Here is a 27678-nt window from a genome sequence, read left to right on the forward strand (position 1 = left end):
GCTGGGATGCCCAGTGTGCTTCATGGAGCCAGGGCAGGGGAGGGACAGGGCCTGCTGTCCATGCTCTGTGTGTCTCTTCTTCACAGTGTGACTCTGGGTAGGTGATCGGCCCTGTGATGAGCCTCGGTTATACCACTAGTTAGATGGAAGTCCTTTGTTCAGCCATTTTGTCTTTGGTGCCCCCTGTCCCCGTGTGTGTGTGTTCAGATGACTGAGGAGGCCAGAAGAGGGCATCGGATACTCCAGAGTTGGAGTCACAGGGTCCTTGGGGGTCCCTTGCCAGGTGCTTTTACCTGCTGAGCTATTTCTCCAGCCTCTCCCCACCCCAACCCCGACCCCACACACACCTTGTTTTAGCACAGGGGCTCTCGCTTTCATCAGCTGAGCGAGGCTGGCTACACAGCGAGCCCAGACACCCTGTGCTTCTGCCTCCACAGTCCTGGCATTGCTAGAGAGGGCCAGGGCGCATGGAAAGGTTTGTGCGTTTCAGGCGTCCAGCCCCGGCCCTTGCTTTAACAGTTGAGTCATCTCCCAGACCTCCTTCAGTCACCTGGAGGTTAGAATGTGTTCTTGGACAGTTTCACAGGTGTACACGTGGATTTTGATCACCCTCTCTTACATCCTATGGAATCTTTTCTTCTCAACCGGTGCTGCTCCTATTTGGGAATCTTTTCCGAGTGTGTGTGTGTGTGTGGTGACCCAGTTTGTCAAATTAGAGTTTCTGACAGGAGTGGGGATGAGTGGCTGCGACACTGAAGAAAATGCCTCCCAGCCCCCCCCCCAGGAGGGGTAGGTCCTCATGTGACTCTCCCCCTCCTTTAACTCGACTTCTCTTGAGCCCCAGCCCCAGGTCTTTGAATAGTGACCTGCGGACCTTAGGTGATGGTGAAGGGCCTGTGCAGGGCAGTGTTGACGGTGGGGGCTTCGCATGTGAGCACAGGTCTACAGGTGACAAGCTAAAATAGCTCAAAAATAGTCGAGAGCTGGGGCCGCACCTCCACGGGCAGAACACTTGTCCAGCATGCACGGACTCCTGGGTGCCACTCACAGCACCCACACAACCTGGGGTGCGCTCCTGTCATCCCCCGTAAACCAAAGGGTGGAGGCGGAGGATCCTCCTCTTCCTGGCTGTACAGTGAATCTGAGGCCATCCTGGGCAGATGAGAACCTGTCTCAGAAACAGAAAGAAGGGCCGCGGAGAGATGCGCCAGGGAAGTGTGCAGACTGGGGTGTTGTTACCTAGAACCCAATGGGGCCTCAGGGATGGAAGGGATGTCACCCGCGATGACATGGGAGGCAGAGACGGGGTTCCCTGGAGGCTTCCAGGCATGAGACAATAGAGAAACCCTGTTGTTGTAAATAAAATTGATGTTGGGCTATATAACGTTATTACTAGTCCCATAATTGTTTCGGCAGTATTAGTTAATCCGGTATCACAGTCAATAAGACACAGCCACCTGTTCAAATTTATAATTGCCTTATTTACCTTGGCCTGGGCAGATAATTCACCAATGCTGTCTCAATAACCTCACCATCCACCTCCCAGCCCCCACCCAATGCCATCCTCCTTAACCATCCTCATCTGGGCTACCTTCCATCCATAATCTCACGAACACTTGCTTCTAGTCTTCATCTGGGCCTTTCCACGCCATTGTTGGAGTCCTTCCTCCTGGCCCACGTGATTTCTTTTCCACACTAACCCACTGTGGCGTCCTCCTTTCTCCTCTCTTCCTGTCCATCTGTTTCCATGATTCTCCTCTTCCCAAAGCCCGGGAACCTTAGCCACACCTGCCCCAATCTGCCCTGCCCAGGTTTTAGGCCTTTTAATGAAGCAATCAGGTACAGTGTCTTAGGCAGGTTTACACAGCACAGATGGGTGGATGTAGGAAGTAACCAGCTCTTGCAGGCCAGCAATTAGCATCAAAATACAAGCACCCAACCAACCCCCAACAAAGCCCTGTCTCAAGCAAGGGGTAAGCACCCAAGATTGTTCTTTGACTTCCACACATTCGAGCACATGTGTAGTAGCCCTCATACACATACATGCACACACACAGTCTTACACGAAGGAGAGTTAAGACATCTCTAGGGGAAGAGCAAATGAGCTTAGCATCAATAGTTACTCAGTGGGTTTGTGATGAGTTCATGGCCACACCCATTCCTTCTGCCGTTTTACACCGATGGTCCAGGAGTTGGGGGGAACAGCTGCTGAGAACTGACCTCTGCTCTCATGCGGTTTTGACCCGGTGTGATTGATACCCTGCACTCGTTAAGCAGAGGTGTAGCCGTCGGAACGGCGGGTTCATGGTGGGAGAGCTGTGTACATCATGGTGATGACTGTGATGATGGTCACAGAGCTGGTGATGGCAATGGTGATGCGCTGGTGCTGATAGCGATAGTGATGATGATGGTGCTTATTGGCATTGATGGAAATAACAGTGATGATGATGGTGATGGTAGCAGCAGTGACGATGGTAATGATGGTGGTGGTGGTGGTGGTGGTTGATAATGCTGATGACAGTGATGGTGATGATGGTGATGGTAGTGATGGTGCTGATGGTGATAGTGATGATGATGGTGCTTATGGTGCTGGCATTGATGGAAATAACGGTGATGATGATGGTAATGGTAGCAGCAGCGACGATGGTAATGATGATGGTGGTGGTCGAGAGATCTGACGATAGTGATGGTGGTGATGGTGCTGATGGTGATAGTGATGGTGGCGGTGATGGCCATGGCTGTGATGACAGCGACAATAATTTCCAGATACTAAGTGCTCGTACCTGGTCAAGCTCTTGGAGTGGTTTTATCACTGAACTCCCAGGTGCCACAGACAGGCTCCTACCGCATTGGCTTCTCCCAGTTTACCTGCTTATCAGTGTGTGACGGATGACCCCCTAGCTTTAGAATATGACACCCATAGGCTCTTGGGGTGGGGAGCTGTGAAGCGGCGTGGCTGGCAGTTCATGCTCGAGGTTTCTCATGAGGTCACAGCCACCTGCTGGAGGAGGCCCTGTCATTTGACGACCCATGTCTCAGAGGTCAACCATGCGGAACCTCAGATCCCCTCCACAGCACTGGTTGGGTGGCCTTCAACACGGTGGTGGCGAAAGACATAAGGGGTCAAAGGGAGCCCTCGAGCCATGGCTTGGGCCCTGTGTGGGAAGAGGCGGTGGGAAGAGTGTCAGGGGCAGGCGGGGTGCTGAGTGGCTGTCTTCTGGACGCAGCCAGCACTGTCATGAAGTGGGTCCAGCCAGCCACCACCAGCATGGATGGCTGCGTAGATGACCCTTGGTCGAACAGGCTCTGAGGAGCTGTCTACAGTCCGAGGTTTCTAGGAGTAAAAACATCATTCCTTACTGAGCGTGTGCCCACTGGGGGGTTTCCATGCTGCAGTGAATGCCTCACACCCGTGCTTGCATGGGCAGTGTACGCTGGACCTAGCGGCTGTGAGGAGACCATGAGAGGAAGGCTTGGGGGTGAACACAGTGGATGCCACCATGTTTTACTGTATACATGTATGAAATCCTCAAGAGGAAAGGAAAAATATTGAGAAGAAAAAGAACATTGGGAAATTAAAAAAAACAAAAACAAAAACAAAACTCAGTCCAGTTTTCTTGTAAAAGGTTTACTTTATCTTGATATTAAAAAAAAAATGTTAGCAGGGCGGTGGTGGTGCACGGCTTTAATCCCAGCACTTGGGAGGCAGAGGCAGGTGGATATCTGTGAGTTCAAGGCCAGTCTAGTCTACAGAGTGAGTCCAGGACAGCCAGGACTACACAGGGAAACCCTGTCTGGAGAAACCAAAAAGCAAATGTTTTGTTTTATGTGATAGAGTGTCTTCTCTGTCTGTCTGTCTGTCTCTCTGTGTATCAGGAACATACCTGGTGTCCATGGAGAATATTGGGTCCCTGCAACTGGGCTGTGGATGGTTGTGAGCCACCATGTGGGTGCTGGGAACCAAACCCAGGTCCTCTAAAGAGAGGCAAGTGCTCTTAATGAATGAGCCATCTCTCTAGCCAGGGTTCTTGTGGATTTTATGCGTGGCACAGTGGGATATGACCAGCGCTATCCACCCTCCGGCTCTCCTCCAGCCCACCCCCCACACGGCCTCCCAACGACACCCTGTTAGTATGCGAACACCTGTGCAGCCCATGTCCCCCTCCCCCCATGCAGCTCCCCATAAGTCCCGTCACCGTCCCTCGAGCTTGAGCTAGGGTTTTGGAAAAGACTATCTTATCTTAAAGGTAACGTTTTAGGGCCCAGGGAGAGGACTCAGGCCCAGCTGATCGCTGGGGTCTGAGTCCCTGGACCAGCATGGCGGAAGGAGAGAACCGACTCCTGTCATTGTCCTCTGACCTCCACGTGTGCACTTGCTCACACGTGAACACGTGATAAAAAATAACCTGTCCTAGGTGGGGGTGGAGGCACACCCCGCACTCATTACCTGGAGGCAAGAGGATTATCTACGCTCAGTGCTAACAGAGGCTGCATAGTGAAGCCAAGGCCGGCACCGTTTTTGCTTCTATCACTATCGCTGGGGGTATGGCCTGCATGCCTGTGCCGCAGTGGAGGGGAAAGGATCACTGTGCGGATTCTGTTTCCTCCTTCCACCTTTGTGTGGGTCCTGGGGATTGAACTCAGGTCCCCAGGCTTGCACAGAGCACACCTTTACCTGCTGGGCCGTTCTGCCAGCCTTATTTGTTTTCATTTACAGGTCTACTTGTTTTTCTCTATCTGTGTTTTCTGGTTTGCCTGTGTGTGTGTGAGGGGGAGAGACAGACAGACACAGTGACAGAGAGAGACAGACAGGCACACAGAGAGACTGCACACAGCATAGTGTGTCACAGCCTCACTCCTCTTCCCCACAGTTCCTCTGCCTTAAGAACATCCGCACCTTCCTGTCCACCTGCTGTGAGAAGTTTGGCCTCAAGCGCAGCGAACTCTTCGAGGCCTTCGACCTCTTTGATGTACAGGACTTTGGGAAGGTGAGCTGGACTCCCAGAGCCCAGAGATTGGGCTTCCGTTTGTTTCAGTGCTGCCTGGTGTGTGTATGTGGCTGCGTGCTCACACATGACATGTGCCCATAGAGTCCTGGGGAACTGGTAGCGGAGCCAGGTTGGCCTTCCAGGATGCTGCACACGTCCTGGGCCTGGGGAATGTGGGAAAAGTTCACTGTCACCTCCTTTCTATGTGACGTTGGCTGGCTCTGCCTGCTTCTGTCTCTCTGACCCCCACCCTTCCTGTGTCTGCCTGAGTGGACCTGAGAGTGGCGAGGCTTTGTTTGGGGAGCAGGAATGCATGGGAGAGGCTCTGCTCCCCAAAGTCTGAGGGAATGTGTCTACCCTCAAGGGATAGCCTTGGGAGCTGTGTTCCCAAACGGTGGGTATGGACAGGAGTTTTGAGCGGCTGTGGTCCTTCTCGTAGGTCATCTACACCCTGTCTGCTCTGTCATGGACACCCATTGCCCAGAACAAAGGGATCATGTGAGTAGCAGCCAAAGGCCGGCCCCTCCTCGAAGCTCCTGCCCACTGTCCACAGCCCTGCTTATGCCCATCTGACCCCCCAGGCCCTTCCCAACGGAGGACAGCACCGTGGGCGAGGAGGATATTTACAGTGGCCTTTCCGACCAGATTGAGTGAGCCTGATATTTGCCGGGTTTGTGGGACACGGTGGAGACACGGCTCTGCCCCGTGGTCTGAGGGACACAGATCTGCCCTTGGGTCTGAGGGAACATGGATCTGTCCAGGGGTGTTGGGGGGGACAGACTGCCAGGCTAGGGGAGCTTTGTGGATTCAGCCTTGATTCTGAAGGAATCTGATGGGTCCCTCGGGCTTGGAGCATGCTCTGACTTTGTCCCCCAGTGACACCGCGGAGGAGGATGAGGACCTTTACGACTGCGTGGAGAATGAGGAGGCAGAGGGGGACGAGATCTATGAGGACCTCATGCGCTCGGAGGCGGTGCCCACGCCGGTGCGTGGTCTGGGAAGGCTGGGCAGGTGGGAAATGCTCGGACAGCTGGCGGGGGCGCCTCACAGCCTCTGCATTCCTGCTCACAGCCCAGGATGACAGAGTTTGACAAGCGCTGCTGCTGCCTGCGGGAGATCCAGCAGACCGAGGAGAAGTACACGGACACGCTGGGCTCCATCCTGCAGGTGCGCTGCGCCGCGCCTAAGGGTCCTGCCAGGGCCGCTCCTTCCAGCCTCCTCACAGGGATCTTCCTATGTAGCCCAGGCTGCCCTTAAACTCACAGTTCTCCTGCCTCAGTTCCCGAGTGCTGGGATGACAAGCATGTGCCACCACCCCTGGCCCCACTGTTAAAACAAACAAACATCCGGCTTTATAGAGAAGGATAAATACATGAAAACAAGCAGTCAGTCAGCTGTTAAGTCCAGCAGTGGGCAGCTAGTGCCTCTGTCCAATTAGAGAGCGCAACACTGTTCTAGACCTCTCCTTTCAATTGTCAATTCTCTCCAGCTGCCAGGATCCAGGGACGCACTTTCTGCCTCTGACTCTTCATGTTGAGAAGCCCCACAGTGGGTGGTCTTGTGTGTCTGGCTCTCTCACCTAGCACCATATCCGTGGGTTCCTGTGCATGCGCATTACTCTGCAACATGTTCGTTGCAGAGTAATGTTCTAGCAAGCGGATGGACCACACTCTCTCTCTGTCGTCTACTGGTGGGCATTTGGTGCTGTCTACTTTGGGCTGTTAGTGACAACTCTGCCTTGGAACAGTTGGAGGCAATTTTTCTTTTTTGAGTGGACATTCCCTTTCTCCTGATTTTTCTTTAAAAACTTTTCAAAAAATTAAATTTACTAATTTTGTATTATGTGTGAGTGTTTTACCTGCACGTATGTATGTGCAGCAGGTGAGTGCTTGGTGCCCGGGGAGGTTACGGGGCATGGGGGGGGGCATGGGCTCCTCTCAGATGGAGTTATGGAGTTTGAGAACCACTGTGTGGTGCTGGGAATCAAAGCTGGTCCTCTGCGAGGCCAGCAAGTGGCCTTAAGCACTGAGCAGTGGTCTCCTCATCCCTCAGTCTGTCAGTCTGTCTTTGCTTCTTTGTTTCTTTTTTCTTTGTTTGTTTTTCTTTCTTTGTTTCTTTTTTGTTTTTCTTTCTTTGTTTCTTTGTTTGTTTTGTTTCTTTGTTTCTCCTTCCTTCCTTTCTTTCTCTTTCTCTTCTTTCTTTTTCTTTCTTTCTTTCTTTCTTTCTTTCTTTCTTTCTCTTTCTTTCTCTCTCTCTCTTTCTTTCTTTCTCTTTCTTTCTCTCTCTCTCTCTCTCTTTCTTTCTTTCTTTCTTTCTTTCTTTCTCTTTCTCTCTCTCTCTCTCCCTCCCTTCCTTCCTTCTCTCTTTCTTTCTTTCTTTACATTCTCACTATGTTGCCCAGTTGCCTTGCCTCAAACACTCCAGCAATGGGACGGCAGGCATGTGTCACCATGCCTGGGTCTCCATTTCTTTTGTCTCTCTGCCTCTTTCTATTTACCTGTCTTTCTTTTGCTCTCTCTCTCTCTCTCTCTGTCTCTCTCTCTCTCTCTGTCAATCTCTAATTTTCTGTATCTGTTTCTGTCTTTATTTCTGTGTTTCTACTCATCTCTGTCTCTCTTTGACTGTCTCTCTGTCTTTAGATCTCTGTGCCTCTGTGTCTATTTCTCTGTGTTGGAGTCCGTGTCTTTCTGTAAACTAACTGTTTCTGTCTCCATCACTCTTACTGTCTCTTTCTTCCTTGCTGTTTTGGTCTGTGTCATTGCTGTCTCTGTCTGCATCTGTTTCTCAGCCTCCTGCTGTCTGTGTGTCCCCCTGACTCATCCTCACCTTGTTCCTCTGGGGGAGCTGGATGGAGAAACCTCTTTCATCTTACCCTCTTTTGGCTCTTCCCAGCACTTCATGAAGCCCCTACAGCGATTCCTCAAGCCTCAAGACATGGAAACCATCTTTGTCAACATTGAGGTGAGCTAGCAGGTCCCCAGAGCTCTTTGTCCTCTCCAAGGAGATAATCTCCAACTGTCACCTACCCTGTAGTGTGTGTGTGTGTGTGTGTGTGTGTGTGTGTGTAAGTGACTCTGTCATCACTTGTCTGTGCCTGTGCCTGTTCCTTTGCCTGTGTCTGTGTCTATGCCTGTGCCTGTGTGTGTGTGTCTGTGCAAGTGTTTGTGTGTCTGTGTGTGACTCTCCTCTCCTGTCTGTGCCTGTGCCTGTTTGTGTGTGTGTCTATGTCTTTGTCTGTGCCTGTGTCTGTGTGTGTGTGTCTGTGCCTGTATGTATTTGTGCCTGTGTGTGTGTTTGTGTGTCTATGCCTGTGTCTGTGTCTGTGTCTCTGTGTGTGCCTGTGTCTGTGCCCAGGCTCCAGGCCCAGAGCCAGCTCTTTCTCCCTTCTTCCCTTGGGGTAGGAGCTGCTCTCCGTGCACACCAACTTCCTGAAGGAGCTGAAGGATGCCCTGGCTAGTCCGGGAGCTACGACTCTGCATCAGGTCTTCATCAAGTATAAGGAGAGGTGAGACACGGCTGAGCAGACTGGGGTCGCAGCCATACCTGAGAGGGGCATTCAAAGACATTAGAGACCGCCGTGTGGGGCTCTTCACTGAGTGAGGGCTGGAGGCCAAGTGAGCCAGGACTTTGGGGACTCTAGGTGGGGGCTCCACCCCTGAGCCATGCCCCCAGCCTCTCACTGGGGGATTCTGGGAGGAGGCTTCACCCCTGAGCCATGCCCTGAGGCTGGCATTCCCAGCCTGGGTTTAAGTTTTACTTCTGCCGTGTGTCCCGGGAAGCTATTGCGTTTTCCTCTATGAATCGGCATATTTCGGGGTTACAGTGACGATTGAGTAAACCATTGATAAGGCACTTAGCACAGGGCTGGCACACAGTTGGTGCTCAATAATTGTTTGTGAAGTCAACAGCCATTGGTCACAGACTGTATGCTTCGCTCTACCATTTACTATCACGCTATTTGCTATTACGTTAACCTTCTGGGAGGTCTGCATGCCAGGCCTGTGTTACAGAGGGGAGACTGTGGGTCATGCATTTGGGATGTGTGCTTAGCTATCCCTGACCTAATAGTCCCCCTTCTGTGCTGTCCCACCCTGGCCACAGGTTCCTTGTTTACGGCCGGTACTGCAGTCAGGTGGAGTCGGCCAGCAAGCACTTGGATCAAGTGGCCACAGCACGAGAGGATGTGCAGATGAAGCTGGAGGTGGGGCCATGCCGCCCTCGTGGGGTCCTCCCCTCTGCCGTATGGGTCCTGGGGAGCATGGGACAGATGGAGTTGGTTCCACTTCTCAGTTTCAATCTTTTGTGTGTGGCGTGTGCACATGTCTGTGTGTGTGTGCATGTATGGATGTGTTTGTGTGTGTGTGTGTCTGTGTGTGTGTGTCTGTGTGTGTTCATGCTTGTGGATGTCAGAGGAGAACCTATGGTCTCACCGCCTACCTTGCTTTTTGAGATGGGGCCTCTCACTGCTCTTGACTCACTTAGTAGGCTGGCCAGGGAGCCCCAGGGACCTGAGCCTCTCTACTTCCCAGAGTATGTGTGTATGTGTGTGCGTATTTGGAGACTAGAGGTTGGGGCCTCATGTCGCCCATTACAGCTCTCCGTCTTCTATTTTGACACGAGGTCTCTTGCTGAGCCTGAAGCTTACTGATTGGTTAGGTCACTTAGCACTGAGCATCTGCCTGTCTCTCTCCCCTGACAGCTGTTGCCACCACTGTAGGAGTTAGACACCTGTGATCATGGTTGCTGGGTATTTTCACTAAGGTCGTCACACTTGCACGACCAGCACTTTTCTGACTGAGCCATCTCTCCAGCCCCTGGCTGGTGGTCCCTGAGGGCTGGTGGGAGGACGAGGCTTCCAGAGTGCATGGGAAGACCATGGGTCAGGGAAAATATTGCCCCAAACTGAGCCCGTAACCCGGTAGAGTCATGACCGTCTGACCTCACACTGGACACTCACGATGCCCCAAGTTTACCCTGAGACCTTGACTCCACGAAAGACCTGATGTCAGGCTGAGCTGTGATCTAAACTGGATCCCAGTGTAACACCTAAGCCTCTGTTAGACCTGGGGGATGCCGGGCTCTGGGGAAGATGCGGTGAAAACACAGGAGTAGAAAGCTACTCAAATACACAGCTATTCAAGGAGAGAGAGAGAGTTCATGTAGTGGCCAAAAGTCAGCACTGTGTGTCTGTATCACATTCCACCTTTCTTTTAAATTTAAATTTAATTTACTTTTTTTGTGGGGGGAGTTTTGCCTGCATGTATATATGTGTGCACCATTTTGGGCAGTGCCTGTGGATGCCGGAAGAAGGCATCGGATCCCTTAGAACTGAAGTTAAGGATGGCTGTGAGCCGCCACGTGGGTGCTGGGAATTGAACCCATTTCCCCTGCAGGAGCAGCTGGTGCTCTAACCACTGACCAGCCTCTTTCTTCCCTCTTCTACACTTCTTTGCCTGCTCTCTTTGTGTGCCCATGCCACAGTGTGTGTGAGGGTGGTGCCAGGGACTGGACTCAGGTTGTCACGTTTGCCCAAAGCCTCTTCACCTGCTGAGCCATCTCGCAAACCTCTCCACCTTGTTTGTCAGACAGGGTCTCTCCCGAGGCTTGCTAGTTTGTGTAGGCTGGTAAGCCCGTGAGCACCAGGGGTCAGCCTGTCTCTGCTAACAACTGCCTGCACCAACATGCCCAGTATTTTTTATTTTTATTTTTGCTGTGAGTTCTGGGGATGGAATTCAGTTCCTCATGCTGGTATGGCAGGCACTTCACATAAGAGCCATTGTACTTAATCTATCCAGTTTGTTTGCCCCTCCTCCCGGCCTCTCCTTCTCTTCCTCCCCTGCCTCTCCTCCCCCTCCTCCCCACATCTCCTGCCCCTCCTCCCCACATCTCCTCCCCCTCCTCCCCACCTCTCCTCCCCCTCTTCTCTACCTCTCCTTCCCCTCCTCCCCATCTCTCCTCCCCCTCCTACCCACCTCTTCCCCATCTCTCCTCCCCACCTCTCATCCCCCTCCTCCCCACCTCTCCTCCCCTCCTTTCCACCTCTCCTCCCCCTCCTCTCCACCTCTCTTCCCCACCTCCCCTCCCTCCCCTCCCCACTTCTCCTCACCCTCCTCTCCTTTGTTCATCTGGTTCCCATGATGGTCCTGTTTTCTACCCTGCCAGGAATGTTCTCAGAGAGCCAACAATGGCCGATTCACCCTTCGGGACCTGCTGATGGTGCCCATGCAGCGGGTGCTGAAATACCACCTCCTCCTCCAGGTGTGGCCCAGGGTGGGACCCTTGGGGGAGGCTGGACGCCTTCCTAGTCTCCATTTTGTTGCCTCCGTTAAAAAAAAAAACAAAAAAAACGCCCAGGCAAAAGTAACTGTAAGGGAGAAAGCACATTCCAGGTTATAGCCCACCATCTGGGGAGGTCAAGGCAGGGAGTCGAAGCAGCTAACCATATCCAGTCAAGCGCAGAGCCAACTGAGCTCACGCTTGCTCCCTTGTGCCTGGCAAAATCTACACACACACACACACACACACACACACACACACACACACACACGCCACCCCATCTAGACAGTCCCTCTCTGAGACTCTTCTCCCAGGTGATTCTGATTTGGTCAACATGGCAGTTAAAGTGAACCCTTACAGCAGCCCAGCTGTGTGAGGCTCTCCGCCCCGGGGTGGGGGGTGGGGGAGTGGGGGGGAGGGCGTGGGGGGGAGGCCTGGCTGTGAAGGGTCGGGTACATCAGCTATCAGACCGCGCTCCAGCGGCTAGGAGGAGCTGGCGGGTCAGCAGCAGTTGGAAGCTCTTCTGGGGGAATGGGGACAGGCCCAGGTTAAGTCTGAGTCTTTGGTCCGCACAGGAGCTCGTGAAACACACGCAGGATGCGACGGAAAAGGAGAACCTGCGGTTGGCCCTGGACGCCATGAGGGTGAGGGGGCGGGTGCCGCTGGGTGGACCCCCACGCGGGTGGCCACCTCTCTGCCTCCCCGAGGGGGCTGCTCCTCTCCCCTGGGCCGTGAAAGGGACTGGAGCCACGGGCGCAGGCGAGAAAGACCGTCACCATCTCTGGCTCACAGGACCTGGCACAGTGTGTGAACGAGGTCAAGAGAGACAATGAGACCCTGCGGCAGATCACGAACTTCCAGCTGTCCATTGAGAACCTGGTGAGGGGCGGGGCCGGGTGGGAGAGGGTGCTGCTCCCCTTCTCTGGGGCAGCTGTAGCTGGACCCCGCTCTGCCGCCTACGCAGGACCAGTCCCTGGCTAACTATGGGCGGCCTAAGATCGACGGGGAGCTCAAGATTGCCTCGGTGGAGCGTCGCTCCAAGACGGACAGGTGGGCAGAGCCACTGGGATCAGGGGAGAAGAGCCTGTAGGCTGGGGGGGGGGGCGTGCTTTGGTAAAAGGTGGGGCAGGGCGAGATGAGTCTCGGGGAGGCCTCGACAGTAGGTGGGGCCTGATTTCTACATAGTCAGGCAGCTGGGCGAGGTCAGCATAGATTTGAGGTGGACCTGTGGGAGGCCAGGGTCTCTTATTTCTGAGATAGGGTCTCACTGTGTAGACCAGGCTGGCCTTGAGCTCACAGAGATCCGCCTGCCTCTGCCTCATGAATGCTGGGATAAAGGCAAGTGACTCTATCCCCAGGGGAGGCCAAGGTTTTAGACAGACAGGTGGGTAAGGTCGACATGGATCTGGGGTGCGGTCGAGTGGAGCCAAGATATACCTGAAGGATTCTGGGTGAGACCGGCTTCCTGAACAGACCTGTGGGCGAAGTCATCCTAGATTCAGAGGGCAGCCGAGTCAAGATGGAGGTGGGGCCTGACTGACAGATGGAAAGCTGGGTGGAGCCACCTTAATTGTAGAGCCTTGGGTGTAAGCGAAGCTGGACAGGGCCGCGCCAACTCGGGTCACCGGGTCACCGGGGTGAAGTTAGCAAGCACTCGCGAGCGCACCGAGTTTGTCCAGGTCAGGGTGCATAGCCACCGTGAAGTGGGGAGAGGCCCAGAAGAGGAGGGAAGCGCTGGGAGGGGTCAGGGCTGGGCCCCTGATCTGGAGGCTTGCAGGTATGCCTTCCTGCTGGACAAAGCGCTCCTCATCTGTAAGCGCCGGGGGGACTCCTACGACCTCAAGGCCTCCGTGAACCTGTACAACTTCCAAGTCCGAGATGACTCCTCCGGGGAGCGGGACAGCAAGAAGGTGGGGCTCTGTCACGAAGACTCAGGCCAGGTCCTCGGCGGCTTGGCCTTGGGTTTGTCTGCGCGTGGGTGTGAGGGACAGCAATCAACTACTTGCTCTGTAATCTTAATACCGAAGAATTCTATTTTGGGTGTGAGTTGGAGTCCTGAGGCAACCTGTCATTCCCCGGGGCCGTCCACCAGGGTGGGGGCTTGCCTTTTAGGTAGACTGCCTGACCAAAAAAGGCTCAAGAGAGTTTCTTGCCTGGGCTTCCCCCGCTCTGGGGTTACAAGCGTATGACATCACTCCTGGTGCTTTTAATAGAGGCTCTGGGGTCTGAGTACGGGTCCTCAAAGCCCTTTACTGGCTGAGCCACTGCTCCCACCGACACCGAGCGCGCATCGATCTGCCTGCGTTCTTCTGGACACTAAGATCAGAACAGAGATGGAGGCAGGCTTGGTGGTGCAGCCTTGTAAGCTTAGCTCCTTGGGAGTCTGAGGCTGGAGGACACAAAGTTCAAGGCCTGCCTGGTCGGCAACTTAGTAAGAGCCTATCACAAAATAAAAAGTAAAAAAAAAAAAAAGAGAGTTTGGAAAATGAGCTCAGTGATTGGTTGATTGTAGGAGGCCCTGGGCTCAGTTCCTATATTGCAGAAACAGCAGCAACGATAAACTAGAAACAGACAAAACCAAACCAAACAACACAACAGCAAAGACCCCAAACAAAACCAGGCATTGTCTCCTCATTGTCATGACACTTCCCTTGTAGGAACTGATAAAAAAGGAACGGATTCTATAAAGAATAAAATCTCAGAGGGTCTGAGGCAGTGATGAGTGCGGGAGGGCAGTGGGCTATTTGCAAGATTTCACTGGTCAAAATGTGGAGATGATGTTTGAGTTGAAATCTCCTTCTTCACTCCTCTCTCTCTTCCTTGTGAGCAGCAACTTGGTGTGTTTCTGCAGAGGGTTGTGTGAGTGACTTTTGGGCTTGCTGATGTGTGTTGGATGGTCTAGACAGCCTTGCGTGGACGCGCCCATGCATAGGACCAGGGGCAAGAACAGCTTTGTTACCCTGAGGGACGAGGGGCGGGAGGGTGTGGGCCTGCCTTCCGCAAGGGGCTCCATTTGAGACACGTTTCGTTTCTCCGCACACAGTGGAGTCATATGTTCCTTCTGATTGAGGATCAAGGCGCCCAGGGCTATGAGCTGTTCTTCAAGACTCGGGAGCTGAAGAAAAAGTGGATGGAGCAGTTTGAAATGGCCATGTGAGTCATCTTTTCCTGTTCTTTGGTTTAATCCCCATATCACAAAACTGGCAGCATCCACGAATGAAACAAAACCCCGCAAAAGATAAAAACGAAGAACCTAACACAAACAAAAAGAATACCAGCAACAAACTAAAAAAAAAAAGACAAAAACAATCCTTTCTCATTGTGTTTCTCCTTTGCCTCTTCCTTCACGCTCTACTTTTTCCTCTTTCCATCTGCCATTCTTCCTCCATGTACATATTCCCCTCCCACTTTTCCATTTGTTTCTCTCTTTTTCCTTTTTTTCTTCCTCTACCTCAAAGTCCTCTTCTGCTTCCTCTGCCTCCTCCTCCACCCACTCTTAATTCTAGTGTTGTGAAGATTATATAACTAAAATCCAAACATCTCATAGCTACAATTCTATGGAATTTAAGGCAGTTGAAATATGTAGTTATCACCTCTTAGCTCAAACCCTTTTGTCACCCTCAAATGAGACCCTGAACCCATGAAACCATCACTTTCCACCCTTCTCCTAGCCTTTGGTATCTGCCCACCTGTTTCTTCTTCCTGTTGCTATCCACAGCACCTTCTCTCAAAATACCCTGACGTTGGATGCAACTCAAACAGGCATGGCTGCTCATCTACCCTATGACACCACTGCTCTGCAGAACGCTATTTGTTCATGTACAGGATGAAGCGCTGGTCTCTGATCTCAAACTCTCTCTCCAGCTCCAACATCTACCCGGAGAACGCCACGGCCAATGGACATGACTTCCAGATGTTCTCCTTTGAGGAGACCACTTCCTGCAAGGCCTGCCAGATGTTACTCAGGTGTGTATCTGAGAGAGCCTGAGCCTGGGGCTTCCTTGGCCTTTTCCCTGTAGAGAGAGTTCCTTCACTGGTGACCTGCTTGAGAGAAGAGAAGCCCTACTATGATCCGTCACTCCTCTTATATTTCTCTTCCTTCTCCTCTTCCTCTGCTTTTATTCTTCCTCTCCTCTTCCTGTCTCCTTCTACCTTTTTCCTCTTTGGGACAGTGTCTCCCTCCAGAGCCTAGGCTAGACTTGGATGCACTCTCTGCCTCATCTTTCCACTGCTAGGATGGCAGGTGTCATCACCACACTTGGCCTCTGCTTTCTTTTGGAGGGCATACGCTATACTCTCTCTCCTTTGTCTCTCCTGCATTCCAGGGGCACATTCTACCAGGGGTATCGCTGTCACAGGTGCCGGGCACCCGCACACAAGGAGTGTCTGGGGCGGGTGCCCCCGTGTGGTCGCCATGGGCAAGGTATTTCTCGGACAACGTGGGGGAGGGGGACTAGCCTCTGTGGGAGGGGATTTTCCTTCTGAACCATGGACTTTTCCCCTCCATAGATTTCTCAGGGACTATGAAGAAGGTAAGCTTCAGTTTCATTCTGTACTTGGGGCATCACAGAGGCTCACGTGAGAAGAGCTAGAAGACTGCGGGAATGGGCATCATCACTCTTGACAGGGACAGGGAGGGGCTAAGGAGTCACCCGGCTGGGCCTAGGTACCTACTTTCTTCACCTCACCTTCCAGGACAAGCCACATCGAAGGGCCCAGGACAAGAAAAGGAATGAACTGGGTGAGTGCGCAGAGTACCGTGAGGGAAGTCACAGGTTGTTACTCCAGGAGGGGGAGGAGGCTCCAGCCCTGAGCCATGCCCCCCCATTTCCTTGGGGCATTCTAGGGAGGGGATTTATCTCTAGGCGGCTATGTGTTTTTCATTTTCCTTAATGTCTACACTGCAGTGGGATTGCTGGGAACCAGGGTAGATACACTTTTCTTTGGTAGATGCTGCCCCCTTTGAATTTTAGTTTCGCTATACCTTCATCACCACTTGGTATTGTCAGTTGTTTTCATTTTAGACCCTTTGGTGAGTGTCAAGCCACAGCCTTGAGTGTTCTATCATCCATGTCCCGTTTCTTTCTGTCCCTCCAGGTCTGCCTAAGATGGAAGTGTTTCAGGAATACTATGGGATCCCTCCCCCACCTGGAGCCTTTGGACCTTTTTTGCGGCTCAACCCTGGGGATATTGTGGAGCTCACTAAGGCGGAGGCTGAACACAACTGGTGGGAGGTACGGACTGCGGCTGTAGGGAGAGAGGAGCAGAGCACGAGTACAGAGTTATGAACACAAGTGACACATGGGGTCAGGGCACAAGCTCCTGAAGGTCTTGAGTACTCCTTGCTTCCTGAGGAGTACAAGTGTAGATGAAAAGGATTATGGGTGTAGGGAATTGGGGGGAGTGGGGTTATAGTCTCCCGAGGTTTTGGAGTTGTCCCCGTGGGAAGGGTGTGACTGGAGATATCTGGGGATGGACATCTTCCTGGGAGCTTGGTACTCCTTGGTAACTCTAGAGGCTACCACAGCATCTGTTCTTCTCTGGGTTAGGTTTCTTATGTAAGGTGCTGGGGCCTGATCTCAGGGATTCAAGGCTGCTAAGCAGGTACTCATCTGCTGAGCCATATCCTACCCCCTCGCTGGGGCATTGTGGGTTGGGGCTCTGCTTCTGAAACATGTCCCCAGTTCCTCATGGTGAGTGAGGTGAATAAACACAGTGTCTGTCCACTGGGAGGAGAAATGGCTGTACGCAAGTAAGTGAGTGGGTAGACTCTCTTACACACACAGACACCTGTAAATCCTGCTCCTGCTTTTGTCTCCTGCATCTTTTAGGGAAGAAACACAGCTACCAACGAAGTTGGCTGGTTCCCCTGTAACAGAGTGCATCCCTATGTCCACGTGAGTGCCTCAGTTCTGGATTGTGTGGGGGTCACGGGTTCAGACGGGCCCTAGCGGATCGGGCAGGCCAGGGAGGGAACTTTGAGAATCCCTCATGGATCTTCCACCTACCCACCCGTCATCCTCTACCCATCCTTTATCACACCTTTAAAGAGAGGCTTTGACTGCCTCCCTGTTGTTTCCTCCTCAGTGGTTCCTTTTTCATTATTATTTTTCCTTTTCTTTAAAAAAAAAATATAACATTTGTTATCAGTTCTCTGGGAACTTCAGACTTGCATGTAATGTATTTGATCACAGTCGCCTACCACTCATTCCACTAATTCCTCTCAGACCCAGTCTCATCCCTACCAGCTTTGTGTACTTTTTATTTTTTTCTTTTAACAATAATCCAAAATCTAATTTGTGGCGCCCATACACTCACGGGTATGAGGCCACTAACTGGAGCTAGAGGTCATCTGCCAGAGGCCATACCCTTCAAGTTCTGTATTTTTATTTCACCTTTAATTTTTGTCTGTTACAACTACTCATTCATTTGTTTTGTATGCATGTGGGTGTGCATTCCACGGCTTATATGTGGAGGTCAGAGGACAACTTGCGGGAGATGATTCTCCCTTTCCATTAGATAGCTCCCAGGGATTGAACCTGGGGGATTAGATGTGGTGGCAAGAACCATTACTCTCCACATCTTGCTGGCCCTAAGTTAACTTTCAGTTAACATCAGAACCATGGGGTCCATACCTCCCATGTCATGTCTATATGCCTCAGTCTGAACGTAAGTTTTCATAGTGTCAAGTTACATTGTGAGTTTCAAACTCCATCATTTCTTCCAGATCGGGTGGTACTGACTGGTTACCTCAAGGTGTAGGGCATGGTCAGGGGTGGAGCCCCTGCCTAGAATGCCCACAGTGTGGGGGGGTGACATAGCTAGGGGGTAGCATGCTTGCTTTCATACACAAGGCTTTGGATCTCATCTGCATCGCTGCCAGCAGATTTGTTGCTAAACACAGTAGCAAATATACATCATTTAGGGTTGAGAACGTGGCTGGGTGGTAGGCCGTTTGCCCAGGGAGCACTACCCGTTTCTCCACCTACACAGCCATTCAGGGATCCCCCTGCCTGCCCACCATCTCTGTGATCTGCGCACGGACTTCATAGTGCCATCCTTATACATGTGCGTCATGTTCTTTGGCTGTATTCACAGCTCCCTTTCTCTCTCCCTCCCTCCTCCCTCCCCCCTCCTCGGGCTGGTTATTCTCACTCGTTCTTCCAGGCCCCCTTGCTCCTGCTTCCATGTCGTCTATACATCTGTCACTGTACGCATCTGTCATGCTGTGTAGACTTGCCCATGGCCGAAGGAAATAAGCATCATCCTGGTTTCCTGGTTTCACTTCTGTGAAAAATACGACAAAAAAACAACCCGGGGAGGGGGGGAGAAGGGGAGTCTATCTTAGCTTGCGTTTTCAGGTTACCACCCATCACTGGATGATGTCAGGGCAGGAACTTCAAACCGCTGTTCAGGTCACACAGACAACCAAGGGCAGAGAGGAACGACTGGTGCATTGTCACCTGCTCACTTGTTTGTGCTCAGCTCAGCCTAGCCTCTCCTGTAAGGTTCAGGACCTCCCGCCTAGGGAATGATTCACCCACAGTGGGCTGGGCTTGCTACATTCGTCACAGAATCTAGAAAATACCCCGCAGACAAACCCACCGGTTGTTGGAGCCACACAGGCCCTCACTGAGACTCTCCCCAGGTGATTCTGGTTTGGGTCACGTTGGAAAGGTGGCCACCACACCTGGCTCGAGGTCAGTGTTTGCAGATTGTGTGTGACGTAGAGACGCGAGGTCCACGAATAGCACGGTGTCCACCAGCTCAGCAGATGCTAGTGGAGTGGATGAGAGTGGGTGTCCCCGAGGTCTTCCGGACAAGGGCCTCCTCTCTGAGTCTGGGTTTTTGTCCGTGTCACCAGGGCCCTCCTCAGGACCTGTCTGTGTTTCTCTGGTGAGTACAATCATCTTCCCTTGTTTAAAAATGTGTGTGTGTGTGTATGTGTACATGTGTGTGTGTGCGTGCACGCCCGTGTGTGTGTATAGGTCAGAGACCAACTTAGAGGAGTTGGTTCTCTTTCTATCGAGTGGTTCCCCAGGATGGAACTCAAATCCTCACGCTTGGCAGCAAGCTTCTTTACCTGCTGAGCCCTGCTGCCAGCCCTCCCCTTGACCTTTGTTTCTGAGTCCGACACCTCCCTCCGTTTTCACCCCGCGCTCACGGAGATTGGTGTCTAGTGTGAGCGCAGGGAAATGCCCATCAAAGCAGCTGGCCCAGCTCCAGGGATCCCGAAAAGCCCGGGCTGCACACTCGTCCTATATCCCTTGGCGTGACTGACTCAAGTGTGTCCCGGCAGGTACGCCGGCCCCATGGAGCGAGCGGGCGCCGAGGGCATCCTCACCAACCGCTCTGATGGGACCTACCTGGTGCGGCAGAGGGTGAAAGACTCTGCAGAGTTCGCCATCAGCATTAAGTAACGCCTCCCTCCCTGGCCACGCCTCCTCCGCCTGGGCTCCTCCCTCCGTGACCACACCCCTCTCACCCGCACTCCTCCTTCCTGGACCACACCTCCTCTGATCCGGACTCTTCTCTCCTGAGACGTGGGCCCCTCTGTCTTGGGCTTCTCGTCCACACCCTCTCTGACTTGGGCTTGCCGAGGACATCTTGGCTTTTACCGTGTAAAAGTGTACCCTGTCCACACACGCCGTTTATTGACTACTGCATTTGTAGCAGTTTTTACTTTCCTGTCTTCTTCCTTCCCTTACTGTGTGCCCCCTTCCTTCTTCCTCCCCTTGATTTTTTTTTTCTTTGCCTCTACTCTTACGTGAGGCCAAACACGTTTAGCTTTATATGTGAGTTCGAAGCTGTGTTATTTGTCTTCCTGTGTCCGGTTTATTTCCCTTAACATCCTCAACTTCCTCCATGTTATAAATGACAGGGGGCTGTCCTTTTCATGGCTGAATTATATTCAGCTGTGTGTGTCTATCATAGTTTATTCATCTGTGGACACGTTGGTTGATTCCGTGTCTGGTCCTTGTTGGTAGTTCTGCCATGAATGCAGGCTTGTTGGTGTCATGTATGCTGACTATATGTCCTTGGGGTAGAAAATCTAGCTGCCCCAGGACAGGTTTCCTGGTCTCCACACTGGATTAACTTACACCCCCATCATTGAACTGTGACTTTTACTTGTATTATTTGTTTATTATTCATGAACATGTATGTGGGCGTTTACCACACGTGGAGGCTGCAGGTTGATGTTTGGTGTTTTTTAAGAAATGAAAAAGTACATTTATTTATCTATCTTCTCTCTGTCTCTCTGTCTCTCTCTGTGTCTGTCTGTCTCTGTCTGTCTGTCTGTCTGTCTCACTCTGTGTGAGAGCACGTGTGCCAAGGCACACATGTGGCAGTCAATGACAATTTGCAGGAGTCAGTTTTCGCCTTCCACTCTGTAGGTCTCGGGGCTTGAACTCATGTTCTCATGAGGGCTTGGGGGCAAGTGCTTTTACATATTGAGCCATCTCAGCAGCCCCAGCCTTGAAGCATTACTCTTCCGTGGGAACAGGATGTGCTGGCTGCCAGTGAGTCCTGGGGAACCACCTGTCTTTGCCTCCCTAGGGCTGCGTTTACAAGTGTTACCACTACCTTGGTCTTCTTATGTGGGTGCTGGGGATTGAACTCTGGTCCTCGTATCTGAGCAACAAGCCCTTTGCTGACTGAGCCATCTGCCCAGGCCCATTTGAGCTGAGGGGTAGACTTTTCTAGCCTAGCTTTCATCTTGAGCTGGTGATCCCAGCAGGCTGTGCACAGGGCCGTTTTCTCGCCCCAGCCTCTCCAGAACTTTGGTTGTGCTTTTTCTCGCTGACAGCCGGAAGGGCTGGGGGCAGATGGCATTTCATATAGTTTTGATTTTCATCTTCACAATGGCTTCGGAAAACTACGTCATGGTGGGCTCTGGGAGACTGGCCAAGTTTGAAAGGTGCCCTCCAGACCAGCGTTCTGACCTTGTTTGCTTTCTCAGCAGCCACTTAAAGCCAGGCCTGGCTGTGCTTGTGATGTCAGCACTGGAAGGGAGAAGCAGAAAGATCCCAGGGGCTCTCTGCCCAGCCTCATGTAGTCCCCAAACTCCAGGTCACTGGCGGGTAGAAACAGTGCCTGTGTGTGTGGAGAGGCTGCAGAAAGCACGGGGAGTGTGCTGCAGTGCCAGCAGCGGTTCCACCTGAGCCCATGCCCACTGGGCATGGCCGCCTTGGGTGCCAAGCTCAGCACAGCCACCGGGAGGTTAAGTTGCACTGCCTGGCCACTCTACCCTGGCTTTCAACTTTGTTTTCGGCTTTGGGGTTTTCCAATCTTTTTGTGAGAGCTCAGCAGTTTAAAGAAGTTTTTTTCTTTCCTGTGTGCGATGTCCCATGGTGTACCGTGAAGGCTGGATGTCACTTCTCACTGTCCACAGGAGGGTCCTGTTGACAAGCTTTGTGACAAGCACCTTTACCTTTACAAGCTGTCTCAGCAACCCCTCACCTACTAAAAAAAAGAAAGAAAGAAAGAGAAAAAGAAAAGGAAAGCATTTCTAGGGTTTTTGTGTTGCCAGCTTCCCCCGTTGGCAGAAAATGGCCTTCCTTTCCCTGTTCTGTTTTTGTTTTAGTTTGTGGCCTGCCGCATTGGTGAGGTTAGGCGTCTCTTCCCACTTTGTTGTTCTGTGACCCATCATGTTAACAGAGTCCCTGCTGTTCGCATACTTCCTATCCCATCCTCTTTCACGTTGTTCAAGAACGCTGTCTTCTTAGCAGGGTCCCGCTGGCTTCTCACACACCCTGGAGGTGGTGGGCTTATTTGTTGCACAGCTGTGACAAAATCCCATGACAAAGGCAACTTAATGGAGAAACGGTTTGTTCAGCTCACTAGTGGGAGAACCGTCCACTAGTGTCGGGAAGGCACGGTGGCAGGAGCATGAGGCAGCCCGTCAGGTTTCATCCACTCAGGGGTTATCTTATGGTTTCTGTGGCTGTGGAAAAAACACCACAACCAAAAGGAACTCAGGGAGGAAAGGGTTTGTTTCAGCTTACCCTTTGACATCACACTCTATCACTGAGCTCAAGGCAGGAGCCTGGAGGCAGGGGCTGATGCAGAGGCCATGGAGGGGGCTGCTTACTGGCTTGCTCCTCATGGCTTGCTCAGTCTGCTTTCTTATAGAGCCCAGGACCACCAGCCCAGGGGTGGCAGTACCCACCATGGGTTGGGTTTTCTTGCATCAACCATCAATCAAGAAAATGCCCCAGAGGCCAATCTGGTGGGGGCATTTTCTCATTCGTGGTTCCCTCTTCCCAAATGACTGTAGTTTTTGCCAAGCTGATGTAAAACTTGAGATGAACATAGGTGTTTGGCTCTCTCTCTCTCCCTCTCTCTCTCTCTCTCTCCCTTCCTCTCACTCATTCTCTGTCTTTCTCCCCCTCCCTCTCTCTCTTTTCCTACCTCTTTCTCTCTCTTCCTCTCTGGTTCTCCTTCTCTCTCTCTTCCTTTCTTTCCCCTTCTCTCCTCTCCCCCTCTCTTTCCTCCCTCTCTCCCTTTCTTTCTCTCTCCCTCTCTCTGTTTCTATCTCTCTGTCTCTCCATCCCTCTCTCTCCCTCTCTCTCCTCCTCTCTGCCTCTCTTTCTCTCTCCCCCTCTCTGTCTCTCTACCTCTCTCTATCCTTCTCCCCCTCTCTCTTCCTCCTGAGTCCAGAATTTCAGTCCCTGGGAGGTTGCCATCACATTTAGGGTGTGGCTTCCCCTGTTAGTTAACTCAGTGGAGAAACTCCCACACAGATATGCCCAGAGGTCTTCCATGGCGATTCTAGGTCCTGTCAGGCTGACCCTCAGGGTGAGCTTCCTCAGGAGGGAAGAAAACTCTTTCTGTGGAAGACAGCGAATGGAAGGCTTAGAGTAGTAGACACCCTGGGAAGGGATTGCAGGGCTCCCCTTGCTTGAAGGTGTCCAGCTTGATTCTTCTGTCCTTGGGGCTTGTAGCCTGGTGGAGGTGTGGTAGGGATCTTTGGACTCAGGACTCAAACCTCTGATTCTTTTTCATCCGCATACCCAGGTATAACGTCGAGGTCAAACATATTAAAATCATGACGTCAGAGGGGCTATACAGGATCACGGAGAAGAAGGCTTTCCGGGGCCTTCCGGTAAGAGCCCTTGTCCCCTACCTGCATTGAAGCTGCTAAGAGCCTATGTAACTCGTGTCTTAAGGTCTTTGTGTTTACAGATGCCCTTCCCAGTGAGCCACTGACCACGAACTCATCCTTTTAAGGGCCAGTGGTGAAGACAGTTGTGACACAATAGTGCTGGGTGTTCACAGAGGATTGTTTGTGATGCCAAGCAGGCTGAGCTGGGGGGATGACACAGGGATAAAGCTCCCGAGGGCCTGGGCTTGATCTCCAGAATCCACGTAAAAGCCAGGTGTGGCGGTGCATGTCTGTAACCCAAGCTCTGGGAGCTGGAGACAAGCGGATCCGTGGGCTTGTCGCTCAGGCAGCCAGGAAGCTCTGGGCTAAGTGAGAGGCTCTGCCTCAAAATATAAAGTGGAGCCTGATAGAGGAAGACACTTCAAGCCAACCTCTGGTCCCACGAGCACACCCCCACCCCCACACAGGCTTGTGTACACTCACGCTCTGGTGACCGTATCGCTGCTAAGACTCTAGTCCCAAGCTTTTGCCTTCCCATTTCACAGGCTTCCAGGGTCGTGTGTTTGCAGATCTCCAACTGGCTCCACATGACCTGAGCGGCTGCCCGTTAGTTAGTGTTTACTGTCCTGTTAATTCATCGAATCTTCCTCTAGGCATTTAAAACTGACTGCTGTATGTAGGCATGTGGGCCTTACTCACGATCAGTCTGAAGAAACTGAGGACGTGGAAAGAGGATTCATAACTTAAACATTACATATTATTATTACTGTTACTACCACTATTATTGTTTGTACACATGCTCGCCGCAGTTAACCTGTGCATCTGAGGACTCTGGCCTCAGGTCTTTCCCTCCCCCTTTACATGGGTTCTGGATGGAACCCAGGTCTCCGGGCCCCTGACCCACTGAGCCACCTCATCTGTCCCATCCCAGGCTCTTTTTTTTTTTCATAATATTGAACATTTTTGGCCTGGAGCTCTTGAACTTTTGCTTGTGAATGCTCTTGAATTTGGACCCAACTGGTTCCTTGTTATTAGTGTGAGCTATTTGTGGTAGAAATATCCACAAATCCAACAAACTGGGAAGTTGAAGTCAAATTTAAAGTCTTTTACAGAGCCCAGGTCTAAACTCAGCTGCCTATCATGCCTGTCTTGTGTCTGTGGTGGGACCTGGGCAGAGAACTTGGTGTCCCTGTTTCTCTGTTTATAAAATGAGAGAGGACTAGAGGGCTGGCTCACCTCTAGTCCTCTCTAGAAAGGTGATTACCATCGATCAGACCTGAGTTTGGTCCCTCAAACCCACATGGTAAAAGGTGGGAATGGACTCCCACAAATTGACTTCTGTGACATTTGTCCCCCTAGATATAAATAAGTAAATGTAACATGGCAGAATTGTGAACATCCTCATCACTCAGGGTCCCTAGGAGACCTTGGTAGTGTATGCTGTGCACACTGGCCTGTGGTTTCATGATCACTAATTATAAAGACACGGGCACTGACGGGAGGCCTTAAATTTGGTGAGCCTGCTTCGTACACTTGGCAGGAAGTACAATGAGTTGGCTATTTGGAGAACCGGCCTCAGCCCGTGGTGTCTGTTGGTTGCTTTGTTTGTTGCTGTGACCAAACATCTGACAAAGCAGCCTAAAAATGGACAGGTTCTTCCGGCTCACAGCTGGAGGCCGAGGACGGTCATGGAGGGGGGTGTGGTGGCAGGAGGCTGAGGAGGCTGCCTCCTAAGACAGGGAGCAGAGAGAGAGAGATGGAGGCTGGTGCTCATCTTGCTTTCTCCTTTCTGTTCACCCTGGGACCTCAGCCATGGGATGCTCTGCTCATCTCAGAGGCTCATCTGCCAGGTCCTGCAGGTTGGCTGTCAATATTTCCCATCACAGGCTCCCTTCCGCAAATGGCCCCATTGTTCCAGCAGAGGAAGGCGCTCCCCAATCCTCGGGAGCAGCCAAGGGGCTGTTCAGAGTGCAGATAAGGGCTTGAGCTCTGCTGGCCAGCTGCGACGTCAACTGGGCTGTGGTTGTTTTTCTAGGAACTGGTGGAGTTTTATCAGCAGAATTCCCTCAAAGATTGTTTCAAGTCGCTAGACACCACCTTGCAGTTCCCTTACAAGGAGCCTGAGAGAAGAGCCATCAGCAAGCCACCAGGTGGGAGCTTGAGGCAGCTGGTCACACACCATCAACAGTCAGGGGCAGAGTGAGGTGGATGTGAGCTTGCTCGCTTCCACTCAGCTCACTTTATCCACGTTTACGAAGTACAAGAGCCTCTCCCCAGCCTAGGGAATGATGTCACTCATGGTGGGCTGGGTCTTCCACATCAATTCACTTCATTAAGACAACTCCCACAGACACGGTGAAACCAATGCGGATAATCCCTGAGCGAAGCAAACCATCACAGAAGCCCTACATATAGATGGCGCTGTCCTGAGAGTGTGTCCCCTTTCTGCACTGTCTCCAGATGGCGGTAGGGTGTTTATCTTAGATGTGTACGGATCTCGTTTTCTCTTCACAGCTGGAAGCACCAAGTATTTTGGCACTGCCAAAGCCCGCTATGACTTCTGTGCCCGGGACAGATCCGAGCTGTCCCTTAAGGAAGGTGACATCATCAAGATCCTCAACAAGAAGGGACAGCAAGGCTGGTGGCGTGGAGAGATCTATGGCCGGGTGAGGCAGGAGGGATGGCCATCTGGGTGGGGTGTGTGATGTCACCTGGCTGCAGTGGGATGGAGTGTGGCTCCTGTGCAGGCCACCCCTACGATAGCACATGTCTCCCCCACCTACAACTATTTTTTGAGGACCTACTATGAGCTGAAGATTCTTCTGGGTGCAGAGGAAGCATTGTCCCGTTATCTTTGTGCAACAATGTTTAATGAGATCATTCTGACCTAAGCAGGCGGTCACACCAGGCAGAGATCAGGATGGCGATGGGGAACAGGGCTCCCTGAGGGAGCTCCTCACCCGCTCTTCCCGTGCTGAGGGTGAAAATGACTGTTAGTGGGCTAGAAAGGTTCTCAGCTAGTATAGCGCTTGGATCACAAACTTGGTGTGATCCCCAGAACCCACCCATCCATCCATTCATCCATCCACTCATCCATCCATTTACCCATCTATCTCCCCTTTCATTTATCCGTCCCTTCATCCATCTATCCACCCATCCATTATCTGTCTATTCATGTATGTACTCATCTGTGCGCCATCTACACACCCACTTACTCATCTGCTCAGTTTTCTGGTTGTCTGTCTGTCTATCTATCTATCTATCTATCTATCTATCTATCTATCTAACATCTATCTATCTTCCTACCTACTCATCTGTCCACCTGTCCACCCAACATTCTAAGAAATATTAATGAAGTGTTTACTGAGCGCTGGGACCTGTTCTAGGCCATCGGGAATCTGGTGAGGAGAAGACAAAACTCTGCCCTTGTTGCTTGTTGACCTCATGTTGTGTCGGGGGCGGGGAGTTGGCTTCCTAATTAATCCTGTAAACAAGCAGAATATGTGGTCATTTAGATGACTTCTACGTGATCAGGGAAAGGACAGAGGTGTGTGGAGGGGGTGGGGCTTACTGTGTTAATTAGGGCAACTGAGAAGGCAACACAGGAGCAGAAGCTTAGGAGACAGAGGGAAATCAACAACAGGTGCAAAGGCCCCAAGGCAGGTGGGGTCCAGCCTGCTGTGTGAGGAGTGAAGGTGATAGAGGCTTCCTCTTCTCTCTCCAGATTGGCTGGTTCCCGGCTAACTATGTGGAGGAAGACTATTCTGAATACTGCTGAGTCGGGTGCCCTGAGGGACGGAGAGAGGCAGGTGAAGGCTGAGCCCAGGACGCCAGCAGGGTTGAGGGGCCTAAGCTGACCTCACTGGCGGAGCATCTGGATGGAGTACAGATGGCCGGTGGCCAGGTGGCAGGCCTCCCAGGATGAAGCCCAGAGACGGTTAATTTATAACACACAGGTTTTCTCAAGTCCCCTGAAAAAGATGGGGCTCTAGGCGACTAATTCTAATAAAATAGGGAGAATGGAAACTTGTGTGCTCCATCCGGTCTGTAAGGGGACCCACAGGGAGGGTGCAGGCCCACAGAGGTTTACCCAGCCATGCCCCCCTACAGCAATGCCTTTCTTCTCTGACTTTCAAGGCATAGGTAGAAGGAGGCTGGGATTCCAGCAGAGCAGAAGAGAGGGCTGCGTTCACAGGGTCTGATTGCGGAGATCCAGTCTACGCCTCTCCTTCCCTTCTTTTCTGTCTTCTGTGCTGAGGAGGGACCTCACGGCCTCAGCATGCCAGGAAGACACATTCCTGCTGAGCC

The 27678-nt window shown here is 52.0% G+C and overlaps 1 protein-coding gene across 2 annotated transcripts in view; it reads left to right on the plus strand.

The window, feature by feature from the left end:
• Vav1 (vav guanine nucleotide exchange factor 1) overlaps positions 1-27396 on the plus strand; it is a 39598-nt gene extending 12202 nt beyond the window's left edge. Inside the window, exons 2-27 of one of the 2 annotated variants that reach the window (XM_021631826.2) lie at positions 4872-4988; positions 5428-5486; positions 5570-5638; positions 5865-5973; positions 6060-6155; positions 7881-7949; positions 8390-8493; positions 9090-9189; positions 11151-11246; positions 11840-11908; positions 12057-12143; positions 12229-12314; positions 13042-13174; positions 14308-14417; positions 15129-15230; positions 15590-15687; positions 15774-15796; positions 15960-16005; positions 16362-16498; positions 17096-17161; positions 19129-19160; positions 19564-19680; positions 23283-23370; positions 25406-25520; positions 25885-26036; positions 27095-27396. In XM_021631826.2, coding sequence (XP_021487501.1) covers positions 4872-4988; positions 5428-5486; positions 5570-5638; positions 5865-5973; positions 6060-6155; positions 7881-7949; positions 8390-8493; positions 9090-9189; positions 11151-11246; positions 11840-11908; positions 12057-12143; positions 12229-12314; positions 13042-13174; positions 14308-14417; positions 15129-15230; positions 15590-15687; positions 15774-15796; positions 15960-16005; positions 16362-16498; positions 17096-17161; positions 19129-19160; positions 19564-19680; positions 23283-23370; positions 25406-25520; positions 25885-26036; positions 27095-27148 — 2334 coding nt within the window. In that variant the 3' untranslated portion in view covers positions 27149-27396. Of the gene's footprint in view, positions 1-4871; positions 4989-5427; positions 5487-5569; positions 5639-5864; positions 5974-6059; positions 6156-7880; positions 7950-8389; positions 8494-9089; positions 9190-11150; positions 11247-11839; positions 11909-12056; positions 12144-12228; positions 12315-13041; positions 13175-14307; positions 14418-15128; positions 15231-15589; positions 15688-15773; positions 15797-15959; positions 16006-16361; positions 16499-17095; positions 17162-19128; positions 19161-19563; positions 19681-23282; positions 23372-25405; positions 25521-25884; positions 26037-27094 lie in introns of those variants that run through there. The other variant, XM_060371334.1, reaches the window with a different exon arrangement.
• The last annotated feature ends 282 nt before the right edge of the window (positions 27397-27678 follow it).

The sequence above is a fragment of the Meriones unguiculatus genome, chromosome 17 (genome assembly GCF_030254825.1).
Source record: "Meriones unguiculatus strain TT.TT164.6M chromosome 17, Bangor_MerUng_6.1, whole genome shotgun sequence".
NCBI lineage: Eukaryota > Metazoa > Chordata > Mammalia > Rodentia > Muridae > Meriones > Meriones unguiculatus.